Here is a 13,919-nt window from a genome sequence, read left to right on the forward strand (position 1 = left end):
CTTTAGGGACTTTGCTATTACTAATGAGCTTTCAATCACATTCTTGTAGTGGTGTCTCCTCATCTTGCTGAAGCCCTGGAAAGTAGCCATTAAGGTACTGTTCAGTGTTGATAGTATGATACTATTTCTGTAAAGAGTATATGTAGCAGGAAGGGCTATGTTGACTTACATATGCATAAATTAACTGGAAGGAAGCCTGAGAAATTGATAAGAATTTACTTATAGAAGAGTTTACTTACTTAAAGAGTTTACTATAAACTTACAGAAATTTACTTATAGAGTTTACTTATAGGGGACCGGGTGACTAGGGAACTGGAGCAGGAAGCAGACTTCCCTGTATAACCACCTTTATCTTTTGAATTTTTAAGTATGTAAATGTGTTACCTATTAAAAATAAATTTCAAGTAAAACCAGATTAGTTTCTTAAATATTAATAAATAACACTGACCTCCTAGTTCTAACTACAGTGGAGAGTGGGAAAGGCCTCAGGAAAGTGAGTCAAGACCATAGCTAGAGACAGTTAATAAAAATAAGTGGCCACTGTATCCCCAGTGCCTGGAGAGTGCCTAATACATTGTAGGTAAGGGATAAATATTTGTTGATGGAACAGATATGCTTGTTAATTTGCAAATCACCTTAGAACCATTTACTAAGCTCAAACCTCAGTTGCCAAATTTTTAAAAATGAACCTAGATTTCTGATTTAAAGCTAGTACACTGCATAGGATTACCTATAATCAATGGTTGTCGAGAATTAAATACTTTATTTCAGCTAGCTATTTCGGACTCCTTTTTTCTGGTATTATTTTACCATATCTCTATATTGTCTTAAATCTACCTTTATTTTTTTCTTAGATTTAGACTAATTTGGGTCCTGATGAAATTGATCAAAACACTAAACCATTGACTACTTTGCACCTATCAAATGAACTCTTGTGCTGTTTTTTTTTTTTTTGCTTCATGCTTTCTTTTTATTTAAAAAAAAAAAAAAAATGGTTGCCAAGAATAGAGTTTCTACCTTGGTGGCTTGGATATAAATTCAAACAACTTTTCTGGAAAGGGAGACTCAAAGGAAAATGGGCAAAATTTCTCATCTTTCTTTGCCAATCTGGAGTTGTTATTAAGGGCAGTGGTCTGGTGTACATGTCCTCTCAGGTATCCAGGAACTGGTCAAACAGCAACTAGTGCTCAGGTGTCCTCCTTAAGTCACTTAATGGCCCTGGAGCCTGGGGTCTTGTCCCCAGTGTTTGGAGTATGTTCCTGAGGACCTCGTCTGGTCACTCCTTAGTTAGATGTTACCAGTTGTGTTGGAAGACTTCAAAGAAATCATTAACTCCTTGACCTTTACGAGGAGGACATACATTAAGGCCTGTATAAGGTGGGGGTACAGGTCCTAGCAAAATTAGAAGCACGAAAAAGAACAAAAGAAAAAAAAAAAAAACACTTTTTTCTTTTCATGAGGTCCCTTACAGTTTCCCTGTCTCAGTGTTTCTTAAGAGTTCCAAGTTCTGGGATGCCTGGGTGGCTCAGTCAGTTAAGCGGCAGCCTTTGGCTCAGGTCATGTTTCCAGAGTCCTGGGATCCCGCCTGCATCTGGCTCCCTGCCCAGTGGGGAGTCTACTTCTCCCTCTGCCTCTCAACCTGCTCTTGTGCTCTCGTTCATGCACCCTCTCTCTCTTTCTCTCAAATAAATAAAATCTTTTTTTAAAAAAGCTCTAAATTTTTACTACATAAAAGTCAGATTCTTTTATGCAGTAATTTCCACTAATTAATACTGTTTAAGGAAATAGAGTATATAAATGTTTGAGTATGTTTTAAGGAAATGAAAACTTAGGAACTCATTTGCTTACCGAATTCCTTTACTACTTATCCTTTCCCTCCCCACTGTCTTTGTATTTTCTTTGGGAAAGAAGCAGGATGTAATAAATGAGATCAGTCACAGCAAACTCTTAGCCATCCCCCATTTTCCTCGGACATTTAAACTCCCATGCAAGTACCCTCTGTGTGCCCAGAAACTTAAAGTCTGGGGAGAAACTTGTTTTCCAAAAATGCATGTCACCTTTTATTGATTTGTTCTTTATAGCCATTGTTCTTGTGCTTTGTTTCTCACCCCTTAATAAAGTAAATTTCTAAGAAAAAAAAAAAGAAAACTTAGGAACAGCGCAGATGTCCAGTGATAGGGCAATTATTAAATAATGTCATGGTTTTTATGAGGTTTAAGTTTACGTGATTCCGAAAACTTCAGTTAGATACCTAGTTTGGTTTCATCATACTTTTTAATATGAATAAACTCTAAAAAGCAGGATATAAATTGCTTACACACTATAGTGTATACACATTTATAAACACACACACACACCAAAGAGAGTAAACTCTGCTTTTGATAAGTTAATGGATGACTTTTTTTTTCACATTGAATTTCTCCATCTTCTGCAGTAAAGTATTACTAACCAACCTTTTAAGAAAATTTAATGGATTCAGAAATAAGAACAACATTGGATTCAAGAGCTTGCTTGTAATTGACCTTTTCTGGCTCAATTGTTTAGGGTTTCTTTTTTTCCACAGATCCATAGACAGGACTGTTTACAGATACACAGTTTTTAATGCCTTAAGATGAAATACAGTATTATGTATAAAGAGGTGTTAGTAAATTATATAAAGAAAAAATATAGTTCCTGGTAGTATTTGTGGTACTCTACACCCGGGGTTAGGTTACACATATTCTGTAGTTCATAGAGCCAGTAGCATAGTTGAACCTCTTTTTTTTTCCTGAGAATATTTGCCTGTTGAGGGACAGCTTGGGTTGAGAAACTGCCTATAAACTAAATAAGTACAGGATCTCATCATTTCTGCGGGGAATACCTTCAGAGGCTGATTTGATTTCTAAAATGAAATCTATTTAGAAAAGAATTCTGGTTTTTGTCATTTCTTTTCTAGTTGAGACATCACGGAGGTTTGAGGCTAGAGTGTCATGAGTGTATTGACAGAACTCATTTGTGTGTTCTTATTTAAGCCTTATTGTGTAACGCTTTTACTTTTTCAGAGTGTTGCAGAGGTAAGAATATGGGAGAGAAGCAGTCTGGATAACATGAAGGTGATGCTGGTGTCTAAGGGAAAGCGACTTGATTCTGTGGGAAGGGCTATACCTGATTCATCTATTTTCTAGGTAAGCCTGCCTTTGTTCCAAGGACTTCACCTGTGTTTTGCAAATTCTGGTGTTAACTAGATCATGAGTTCTACTTATCTTTAATTTTGGAAATGTCATCTTTATTATTGTTAAATGATTGGTGTCCATTAAAACAGTAATTTGTAGAGTAAGACCTGAGTGAATCATTGGATCTTCACCATGTGCATGTCAATAGATTTTAAGTTTTTCTGCCAAGGGAAAATACAGTTGAATAAATGGCAAAAATGTGAACAGACTAAGATGTTGTATATAGGAGCCAAATATTGAGTGATTAGTATACATTAAAGCTTATGGCCTCTGTTAGTTGGTAAAAAGTAGGTGGACAAGACCAAAATTGAGTGTTGAGGGAAGAACTTCGTTGAGCATTATAAGATAAACCCCAAAGACTTCAAACAGGCCCTTGATTTTAATTCAGTCCATTTCCTCCTGTCAGCCATGAAGTATTTGTATTGTGAGACTGATCATTCAGTTTGTCTGAACAAGAGGAAAATAATGTATGTGTAAAATAGCAGTCAAGGCACTTTAAACAAAATCAGTTCTCTATTCCAAAAAATGACTTACCTCCATATCCATTAAAAAAAGCAATTTGGGGGGCGCCTGGGTGGCTCAGTGGGTTAAAGCCTCTGCTTTCGGCTCGGGTCATGATCCAGGGATCAAGCCCTGCATCGGGCTCTCTGCTCAGCAGGGAGCCTGCTTCCTCCTCTCTCTCTCTCTCTCTCTCTCTCTCTGCCTACTTGTGGTCTCTGTCTGTCAAATAAATAATATAAAATCTTAAAAAAAGAAAAAAAAAGGTAATTTGGTCAGTGATGGATGTATGTGCTTATTTAATATCATGGAAAAAAACATGGTGGGGATAATTCCACAGTGTTCTTAGTTTTCAGATAATAAAGCTTAAATACTTGCAAGAAGTGTTTTGGAAAAATAATTAGATTTATTGTAGAGTTTCTAAGATACAAGGTTTAATGAATCTTCTGAAAGAATCAGAAGTTAAACACCTATTTGAATGTATCACAAAATTGCCAGTAAATAGTGGTGAGAGTTTTGCTAATGAGACATATTTTATGGATAAGACAACTTGGAATAGTCATTTTCATTGGACGTGGTGAAACCAAGTCCATTTAAAAAATAAGTGCTGTAGGGGGGCGCCTGGGTGGCTCAGTGGGTTAAGCCGCTGCCTTCGGCTCAGGTCATGATCTCAGGGTCCTGGGATCGAGCCCCGCATCGGGCTCTCTGCTTGGCGGGGAGCCTGCTTCCTCCTCTCTCTCTGCCTGCCTCTCTGCCTGCTTGTGATCTCTCTCTGTCAAATAGATGAATAAAATCTTAAAAAAAAAAAAATAAGTGCTGTAGGTTTTTAATTAGAGAAGTCAGATTCTTGGAGATTATTACATCTCACTCTAAATAGTGGGTATAACCTTTTGAAAAACAGTTTTTGAAGTCTGAACTGTCATTGCAGTTTCACATAAAGAACACTGTAGTGGATATAAATTGGGGGGTGTTTTGGTGGGGAAGAGGGGGAAGTTGGAGGCTACTCTGTATTTGTAAATAATGTTTTAAATCTGAAATCTGTTCTACAGATTTGAGTATGAGCACAGTTGAAGAGGATTCTGACACAGTAACAGTAGAAACTGTGAACTCTGTGACTTTGACTCAGGACACAGACGGGAACCTCATTCTTCATTGCCCTCAGAATGGTAGGAGAACTTGCTGATGTAGAATTGTGGATTTTTTTTGAATTTCTGGATTTTATGTCACCTTTGATCCCTGTTACCCAGATAGACAGATTAGGCCAGGATGGTAGAAAAGGGGGTTTTCTCTTTGGATCATGAATTAACCTTAATTTATATATATATTTTTTAAATATATTTGTATTTTTAGAATTTACTGTAAATTTGAACTTTCAGTCTTATAGCTACTTTATGAATGAGTACAATCTTATGAGCCTACAAAGATGATGATTGATTAACTGTAATATACTTCCTCTTTGATAGCATTTGGTGCCTGCAGTGTACGTAGTACATTAGAAAATATAGAAGTAGTCCTGTCAGGTTTTTTAGAGGATTCTACATGACTATTTGAATAAGATTTAATATGATTATCTGTAAAAAGTTAAGATTCCATAACCTTGAGGCTTGTAATTTTGTTGTCACTTCTCTACTATTCCTTATTTGTATTTATTTTTTATTTTGCTTTAAGTTTATCTTTGCTCAACCTAGGTTTTATCTTCTTTTCTCATTCAATACTTAATTTCTGATTATTTTATTCAATAGATTTTAGTTACCACCTACCTATTAAAATGATTCAAACTTCTTTTTTCTGAATTCTTTGTTTCTCACAGACACCATAAATTTCACATGTTCCAAACTGAATTCTTTTACAAAATCCCCAGTCCTAGTTCTCTCAGTCAGTTTCATTACTTCGTATCCCAGATCATAAATGTGGGTAGGAATAAACCCTTCTCTCATCTCCTATGTTCATTCCATCATGAAGACTTGTTGATAGTATTTTGTTTCTTGAATCCATCGCTTCCTTTGTCTCAAGTCGCCCTTTCTTAGTTCAGAGTCTCATTTCTCACCTGGGAGGCCCTAGTAGCCTTTTAATGCATCTACCCACTCAAATTCATCTTCCAGACTGCTGATGACCTTGCTCATAATACTCAGTAATGCAGTTTTGTTTGTTTAAGTGTCCCATGGTTTTCAGAGTACAGTGATGGACTCCCATCATCTCCACTTTCCTTCCAACCTCACTTCCTGCCTCATTTCATAGATCTGTGTCTCAGCAATTCACAGCTGGCTTTTTTCCTTATAGACCTTAAGCTTTTCCTACCTCGCTGTCACTGCAAATAATTATTCCTAGTGCCAGTAATAATCATTTACCCCGGCATCTGTTCATTCAAGTTCTTTCCAGTTTAAGACACCTTCTCCAGGAAACCTTCCTTCACCTGTAGTCTAAATTAGCTGCCTCTCCCCTCATTCCACCTGCATAACTCTTAGAACACTATTTTGAAATCGTTGTTTTAGTCATCTCCTCCACTACCCTGTGAGTTTCTGGACAGGAAGAGTATCTGGCATTGTTCTGTTCCCAGCACCTAGCACATAGTAGGCATTCAGTAAATATTTGTGAGTGGTTTAAAGAACCAGCCCTTGTCTTTACGTGGGAAATATTTGGAAAAACGGGTCGTTAGCACAGAAGCTTGATGTTTAAAAAGTGGCACCCCGGTTCTCATAGTTCTTGCCATAAGAGTAGGAGCTGAGGTTCTGCAGTGGGGACAGAGTAGGCAGTGTCATTTGGAGTCCTACCTGCATAATTGGGTTAACTGAGCAGATTGATAAGGTGGTTTTACAGTTACCGATTGGAGATTTTGGGTTTTCCTCATTGGTTTGAAGATTTTGAGATTTTTGTTTTATTTTGTTTCATTAGAAGCTGATGAAATAGACTCAGAAGATAGTACTGAACCTCCACATAAAAGGCTTTGTCTGTCTTCTGAGGATGATCAGAGTATTGACGATTCTACTCCTTGCATATCAGTTGTTGCACTTCCACGTAAGTCACCACGTGTTAAGAACAGAGTTCCCTTTTGAAATCAACTTTTAGCTTGGGAGAGCTCTAATTGGCATTTCAGGGTAGACTTAGACCCATTATTTTTCTCTTTGTTTAGTCAAAACAACTCTTAACTAACACGTAATGAGTGGGCATGGCTCTAAATGCTTTTACATATACTGCCTATTTTAATCTTCTCAGCCTTTTTGTTTTTAAATGTTGTCATCCTCCCCACCCCAAACTTTTGTAGACGTTTTCTCCTGATCGTGCTCTCCCCCATGAAAATGTAATACCACGGATACACTGTTTTGGTTTTTAAGTATGTGTGTACGTATTCTTGTTTTATTAATAAGGAGAATACTTTTTTCACCCACACCTCGCCCAGAAGCGCGTATGCCCGTGCCCTCATTGAGAAGACATGCCGTAGAGTAGGTATTATGACCCCTGTTTTATAATGAGGAAAGTAAGGCACAGAGAGGTATGAGAACTTGTCTAAGGTCATACCCAGCCATTCTGGTTCTTGAGAAATTTAACTTTGCTCTCGGTATCAAGCAAAATCATATCTTCATCCTGTTGGAAAAAACGAAGATTAGGTTTTCATCATGGCAAACCTTGCCTTCACAAAGTCTGTGTGTACTTTTTATGTACAGTTTATTCTTACTCAGTTAAATAGAAAAGAAACCATTTGCTATATTAGTTTACTGTGAGACTTTGTTCCAAGATATTGTTAATGTTAGCATTACTAATATTTACTAATATTGCTTCCAGTGACATACACAAACATAATGTATTTGTGATTAAATGATCTTTCCTGGGGCGCCTGGGTGGCTCAGTGGGTTAAGCCGCTGCCTTCGGCTCAGGTCATGATCTCGGAGTCCTGGGATCGAGCCCCGCGTCAGGCTCTCTGCTCAGCAGGGAGCCTGCTTCCTCCTCTCTCTCTGCCTGCCTTTCTGCCTGCTTGTGATCTCTCTGTCAAATAAATAAATAAAATCTTTAAAAAAAAATAAATAAATAAATAAATGATCTTTCCTTCTAGTGATGATTCATATGATTTTTAAACTGCTGATTTGACCATCATTAGGTTATGATGCAGTCTTAAAACTTGACTGGCCTGTCTGTACAGATACAATCCTATATGGACATTTCCTAAGCTGGAATTTTTTAAAACTCAGATATAATTAATCTGTAACATTTTATTAGTCTCAAGTGCACAACATAATAATTTGGTATATGTATATGTTGTGCAATGAACATAATAATTCTAGTTAAAATCTGTCACCACACATAGCTACAGGGTTTTTTCCTGTGATGAGAACTTTCAAGATCTGCTCTCTTAGCAGTTTCCAAATATACCATAGAGTATTATTAATTTTAGTCACCATGTTGTACATTATATCCCCAGAACATAAAATAAAACAAAAATATTTATTTTACTAAGCCAGAATTTTTGAGGGATTATTTTCACATAAATTATGACTGGTTTATTCATTTGCTTAAAGTTGAGTACTTTGGTCATGATTGTATGTTCAAACTACAGTTGATATTTTCTTCTATTTTACGATGTTAGACTGAATCCTTCACACACTCACTTACTTAACTGGGTGGGATAATTTAGCTGTGCTGACCTAAAAGCTCCTGACTGCTTCATATGGGGTCTTACCATCATCATGTTTGGAGGACATTCTGGAACCTAATATTCATAGTAAGACTAAATTTATGAAACATGGGCTTTAAGTATTGTTCTCTAAATTGTTAAAAAACATGTTGATAACATCAACTTGGGAAAACTTCTCCATTAAAAAAAAAGTCACATAAAAACATGAAGTCCTGTGTCCGTCACCATCACGTGGGGCTGACTGAATGGGCAAGTCATTGTTTGTTGGAGTTCAGGGAAGTAAATATCATTAGCTCTTAAAGATTTAACTTCAAATTTTATTTTAATAGTTAAGTTTTCATTATATGCTTTATAAAGCTGATAAAAGTTTATCTGTCTGGTCCTTAAAAATCCTCTTCTCATGTTAATTATTCTATATCACTTACTACTTCTTACTGCAATTACCTACCACCCCATGTACTCCATTCCCTATTCACAGAACTCTGGTGATTGTTTCAATGATTGTTGCAATATCTTAGCCTCTTCTACCTTTTGTTCTCCACACTACCTTGTTTATTTCTCCCATTACCTCCTTTGCTGTTACCTACTAACTGAAGTCCATTTGTGATCCACTTCCAGCACTGCTTCCTATCTTTCCAGGTTTCTTCCTCTAATACTCTTGAATGCTTACAGTCCTTTCTTTGCCCACTAGGACCCACTGATCTTAGCACTTTTACATTGTTCTTTTTCACTTGTACTTTTTGTTTCCTCCATACCCAGCTTGTTACATGGTTAATCTTGCATTTACCTGCAGATCCTTTTTTCCTTCTCACTTCATTGCCCTTTAGTGAAACCACAACCCTGGTTAAATCTGTGGCTATTTATGTCTATACTGGTATAGCCAATTGGAAAACAGCATAAACAAGCTAAGTGATCGTACTTTAAATTCATGATTATTAACTTGAAGTGGGCTCATACTGTTACCTGTCAGTCACACAACACTTACCAAATGATTTTTCTTCTCCTCCTCAGAAATGACTATTTCATACATTCCTGAAACCTCCAGTGTTTTCTCCACCTTCGTTAATCTCAGCAGATAACCTTGCTTCTACTTACTGAGAATATTGAAGTAGTCCAGATAAGTTTCTGCAGATTTCCACTACTACAAAATGCACACCCACATGTAGCTATGTCTATACATTCTGTCTGTCTTCTAGCTAAAGCCAGCCCTTTGCTTAACTAGATCTCATCCCTTTGACCTACTCAGGGACATTGTTGCTGCATTTCTTCCCCCTCCTCTAAATCATCAGTTTTCCATTCTCTACTGGATCATTCCCATCAGCACTGCAAACCTACTATAATTTCTTCTTTAAAAAGTCCCTGGGATGCCTGGCTGGCTCAGTCAGTTTAAGTGTCTGCGTTGGCTCAGGTCACGATCTCAGGGTCCTGGGATTAAATCCTGCATGGAGCTCCTTGCTCAGTGGGGTACCTGCTTCTCCTTCTAGCTGCCACTCCCCCTGCTAGTGTACGCACTCTGTCTCTCTGACAAATAAATAAAATCCTTAAAAAATAAAACAAAAAATCTCATTAGCCCACTTTGGACTCCCATCTAACTTATTTCCTTTCCTTTAGAGCAGAATACTTTGAAAGAATTGATATACTTACCTCCATTTCTTCCTCCATTCTTCCTAAACCCACTCCAGTCAGGGTTTCACCTCTTAATCATTTCATCAAAACTGTTCTTCCCAGGTCTCCAGAGACTAGCTTGCTGCTAAGTCCAGTGGTGATTTTTTTGTTTGTTTCAGTCTTCTTTACTTGAGCTATCCATAGTTTTTGATAATATTTATCACTCCGTCTTTTCTGGAACATTTTGTCCTTTGGTTTTCAGGGAACACATTCCTGTAGTTTTTTTCTACCTCACTCTCTGTGCCTTCTGAGTCTCTCACGTTGACCTGTTCACATCCCCGGGCTGTAAATTGGAGCAGTCCAGGACCCAGCCCTTCTGCTGCTTCTGTTTTGTTTCCTCTCACTTTCTAGAATGGATAGTTTCAAATCCTGTCTCAGGTGATGATGCCCAGATTTATTCCAGTCCAGAATTTATCTTAATTCTAGATGTTCAGCCTCAAACTAGTGTGTTAAAACCAAGCTCCTGAAACGTCTTAAATTCTAACATTTGCTTCTTCCGCAGTCTTCCCTAGTTCATTAATGTCAGGTACATTCTTCCACTAGGTCAGATTTTTAAAACTTTCATAACATCCTGGACTTTACGGTTTCTTTCGTGTTTAGTTTATCCACAAATCCTGTTGGTTCCCAAATCAAAATATATCCACAATTTGAACTACTCATCACGCTCACTTGAGTTCTGCCCTGGTCCAGTCACCAAATTCTCTTACCTGGATTATTGAATTAGCTTCTTAAGTGATTTCACTGTAGCCCTTCCTGCCGTCAGACTGTTGTCTCCTTAGGAGCCAGAGTGATCCCATTAAAATAAAAATCAGATTGTCACTCTGTGTCTTCTAGTAGTTTCCTCTTTGAGTGTTAAAGCCAGAGTCTTTACATTGGCCTTCAAGCCCCCACACAGTATCTTAATGTTCTTGTTCAGTCTTCTCTGGTCACACTGTCCTCCTTATCATTCCTTTGAACAGTCCAGGTGTGCCCCTATCTCAGAGTCTTTGCTCTTGGCTTTCCTTCCACATGAAGTGCTCTTCCTCAAGATACCTGTATGACTAGTTCCCTTTGTCATTTGGGTTCAAATCTTTGTTCCTTTTCCTGGCCTGTTACCTAAAATTTTAGTCCCCTTCCCCAATACATTCCCTTTTCTGCTTTATTTTTGCTCATTATTCATCAACATTTGACAAAATAGGTTCATTTTGTGTCTTTCCCCTACTAGAATATAAGCACCACGAAGGTAGGACTTTGTTTCATTTGCTTACTGCTATCTTCCCGTTACCCAAAGCAATACCTAGTATGTATATCAGGTACACAATAAATTTTTGTTAAGCATATATGGCAAGGAATGTATTAGGAAATTAGATGGTCACATATTTTTTCCCATGGATTTCTTTCTTTCTTTTTTCTTTTTTTTTTTTAATTAGAATGTGCTACTATTCTGGAGTTGAATTGTTCTTTTTTCTTGAAGTTTCAGAAAATGATCAGAGCTTTGAGGTGACCATGACTGCAACCACAGAGGTGGCAGATGATGAGATTACAGAGGGAACTGTGACCCAGATCCAGGTATAGTGAGTCTTTTTACTGACCGCAAGAGGATTATCCTTAACACATACCTTAGGTGGTAAAATGATGAGAACATAATTTGTCTGACAAAGGACAGAATTGAGGTAAGACTTATTATTTTCATTCAGGTTTCCAGTTCCCACTTATACGACTCTCAGAATAGTAGGCAAAGATAGAGTTTGAAAATTCATTCCCTGTGAGTAGTTCACATCTGTTGAGACAGATGGTGCACGTGTATTCTTTAGCTACATAGAATGATCTCACTTGAGCTATTAAATAACCTTATATCTTATCTACCAGTTATATAAGATACTGGTGTAAAGCTTTTTAAGTGTTACCCAGCAGTATCTCTGGTGACTGATTTAGAAGGGCTACATATGTGTTGCGTTCTAGTATGAATGGAAGCTATTCATTTCACTTGGATTTTAATTTTAACAGTTGTAGTCCCTTTTCGTCCTTCTAGGACTAAGATACATTTTACCCTGAGTTAAGTGGTTGGATAACAAGCAGGGCCTACTGCTTTCCTTTCATGTGAACTTCTTTGTATCTTATATATGACTTATTTCTGGGAAGTGTAATCAGAATTCTTTGCTCTCTTAGATAGCCTGGAGCTTAAATCTATTTTACTTTAAAGTTAATGTCTGGCTGATTGTGCCTTTCTTTTTAGTATCTTATCCTTTTGCTTCATTTCTTTATTTAATAACATATTTTTGAAGTAGATAATAGAGACATTAGGTCATTATTTTTCCAGTGACCCTTCAGTTAAGTGTAAGAGTTACGAGTTGATACATAACATCAAGGAGTGAGGAAATCTCCAGTGGGTGCACTGTGAACCTTCTTCACAGGGAGCTTCACAGTGGGTCTAGAATGACAAGATTTCTAGAGGAGTGAGTCTTTCATGTATATCAAACAGTTTTGAGCCTGCCTAGAGATCCTCATAATCTGCTCTTGGATTTGAGTGAGTGATTTGGACAAGAATTTTTTCTAAGTCCTCTGAAGCTATAGAGCACGTTCTTCAAAACTGGGCTTGTCAAATTCATTTCCAATTCAAAGACTGTATGGTCTCACTTTGTTTCATTTTCAGCACAGTAAAAATAGCTGTGTATATATACATGTGTGATTTGGTTTACAACCTGCTTGTTAAAAGATTGGGCAATGGCAGTGTGAGTTAGACAAATTATAGGGTTGTTTTGTTTGGGTTATTTCTTAAAAGTTAATGAGCTATAATTTGATATTAGCCTCTTGGTTTGTCATTACCATTTTAGTGTATGAAAAACATTTAATAATTTCTAATACTTGTTTCATAAAAATACCATTAGGTTGTGAGTGAAAGCATAGTTCAGAGTTCAGAACGAGCCTACTTTTTGCGGTGTCCTGTGCCAAAGCAGGTGTAACTGTTTCACATACTGCTGTAGTTAATGTACTGTCCATTTCAGCGTTGGAGCTAGCAGGAAAGATAATTAGAAACTCAAAAATTTCCCAATATTTACAGTGCTTTGTGGCTACAAGAGGTATTTCGTGGGGGAATTATTTAGATTTCCAAGTCTGTGTATGTTACAGACATAAAACCCTACAACTGCACCAACTCAGAAAGGCTGCATATCAGAAACGCAGCATACTAAACATAGCTGAGTAATTTTTAAAAAATGAGTATATAAAGTAGTGAAAAATGGGGGTAAAATACTGTAAAACTTAATAATATGTGTATACTAAATATAGTTAGACATTCTTTGAGGAACCTAAGTCATCTACAATACTCCATTAACTTGCTATCGGATGGTGTTAAGTTTTACTGCTAAAATTTAATAATTATTGGCTTCATTTGATGGCTGTTTACATGTTTACTATTTACGTGTTTAGTCTTTGTAAATAGTAATCGTATTTCTTCATCAGGGTAATTTGAGACAAAAAGCATTAGGTTTTGCCCAAAGAGAGCAGTTGATCAGCATGACAGGGATATTCTTAGGTTCAAAGAGTGGGCTGTATATTTAGACTCGCTTTGGGAAATGGAGATTTTATTCTTTTAGCCAGCTGATTAATATATAAGAGAAGATCATCTCAAGAGAATATTTTCTACATTACATTTCCTAATGGTGGGTATTGTCAGCAATCTGTCACCCTTGATGAATAACCTCTGTGTCAAATCTTAGACAGTTGGGATGTTCAGAATACAAGAGACCTTAGACATTATCTGTCTAGTCTGTCTCTGTTCTCACCTTTATAAAAGTAGCCTCTTGATCTTTAAAACAAAAAAAAATCTAAAATGTATGACACATAAACATAGGGTGACAAAACTTTTCATACCTACTCCAGTGACTCTAGCTTTTTGTCCATAGATTTAAGAACAGTGCTTTTTTAAATACAACACA

At 37.0% G+C, this 13,919-nt stretch overlaps 1 protein-coding gene across 3 annotated transcripts in view; it reads left to right on the forward strand.

Moving 5' to 3' along the window:
• Positions 1 to 13,919, forward strand: part of DMTF1 (cyclin D binding myb like transcription factor 1) — a 45,582-nt gene that overhangs the window by 8,009 nt on the left and 23,654 nt on the right. For 2 of the 3 annotated variants that reach the window (XM_047694080.1, XM_047694082.1), the window contains exons 2-5: positions 3,042 to 3,164; positions 4,760 to 4,876; positions 6,603 to 6,725; positions 11,456 to 11,550. In XM_047694080.1, coding sequence (XP_047550036.1) covers positions 4,768 to 4,876; positions 6,603 to 6,725; positions 11,456 to 11,550 — 327 coding nt within the window. In that variant the 5' untranslated portion in view covers positions 3,042 to 3,164; positions 4,760 to 4,767. The remainder of the gene's footprint in view (positions 1 to 3,041; positions 3,165 to 4,759; positions 4,877 to 6,602; positions 6,726 to 11,455; positions 11,551 to 13,919) is intronic. The other variant, XM_047694081.1, reaches the window with a different exon arrangement.

Source organism: Lutra lutra, chromosome 11, assembly GCF_902655055.1.
Source record: "Lutra lutra chromosome 11, mLutLut1.2, whole genome shotgun sequence".
Lineage (NCBI taxonomy): Eukaryota > Metazoa > Chordata > Mammalia > Carnivora > Mustelidae > Lutra > Lutra lutra.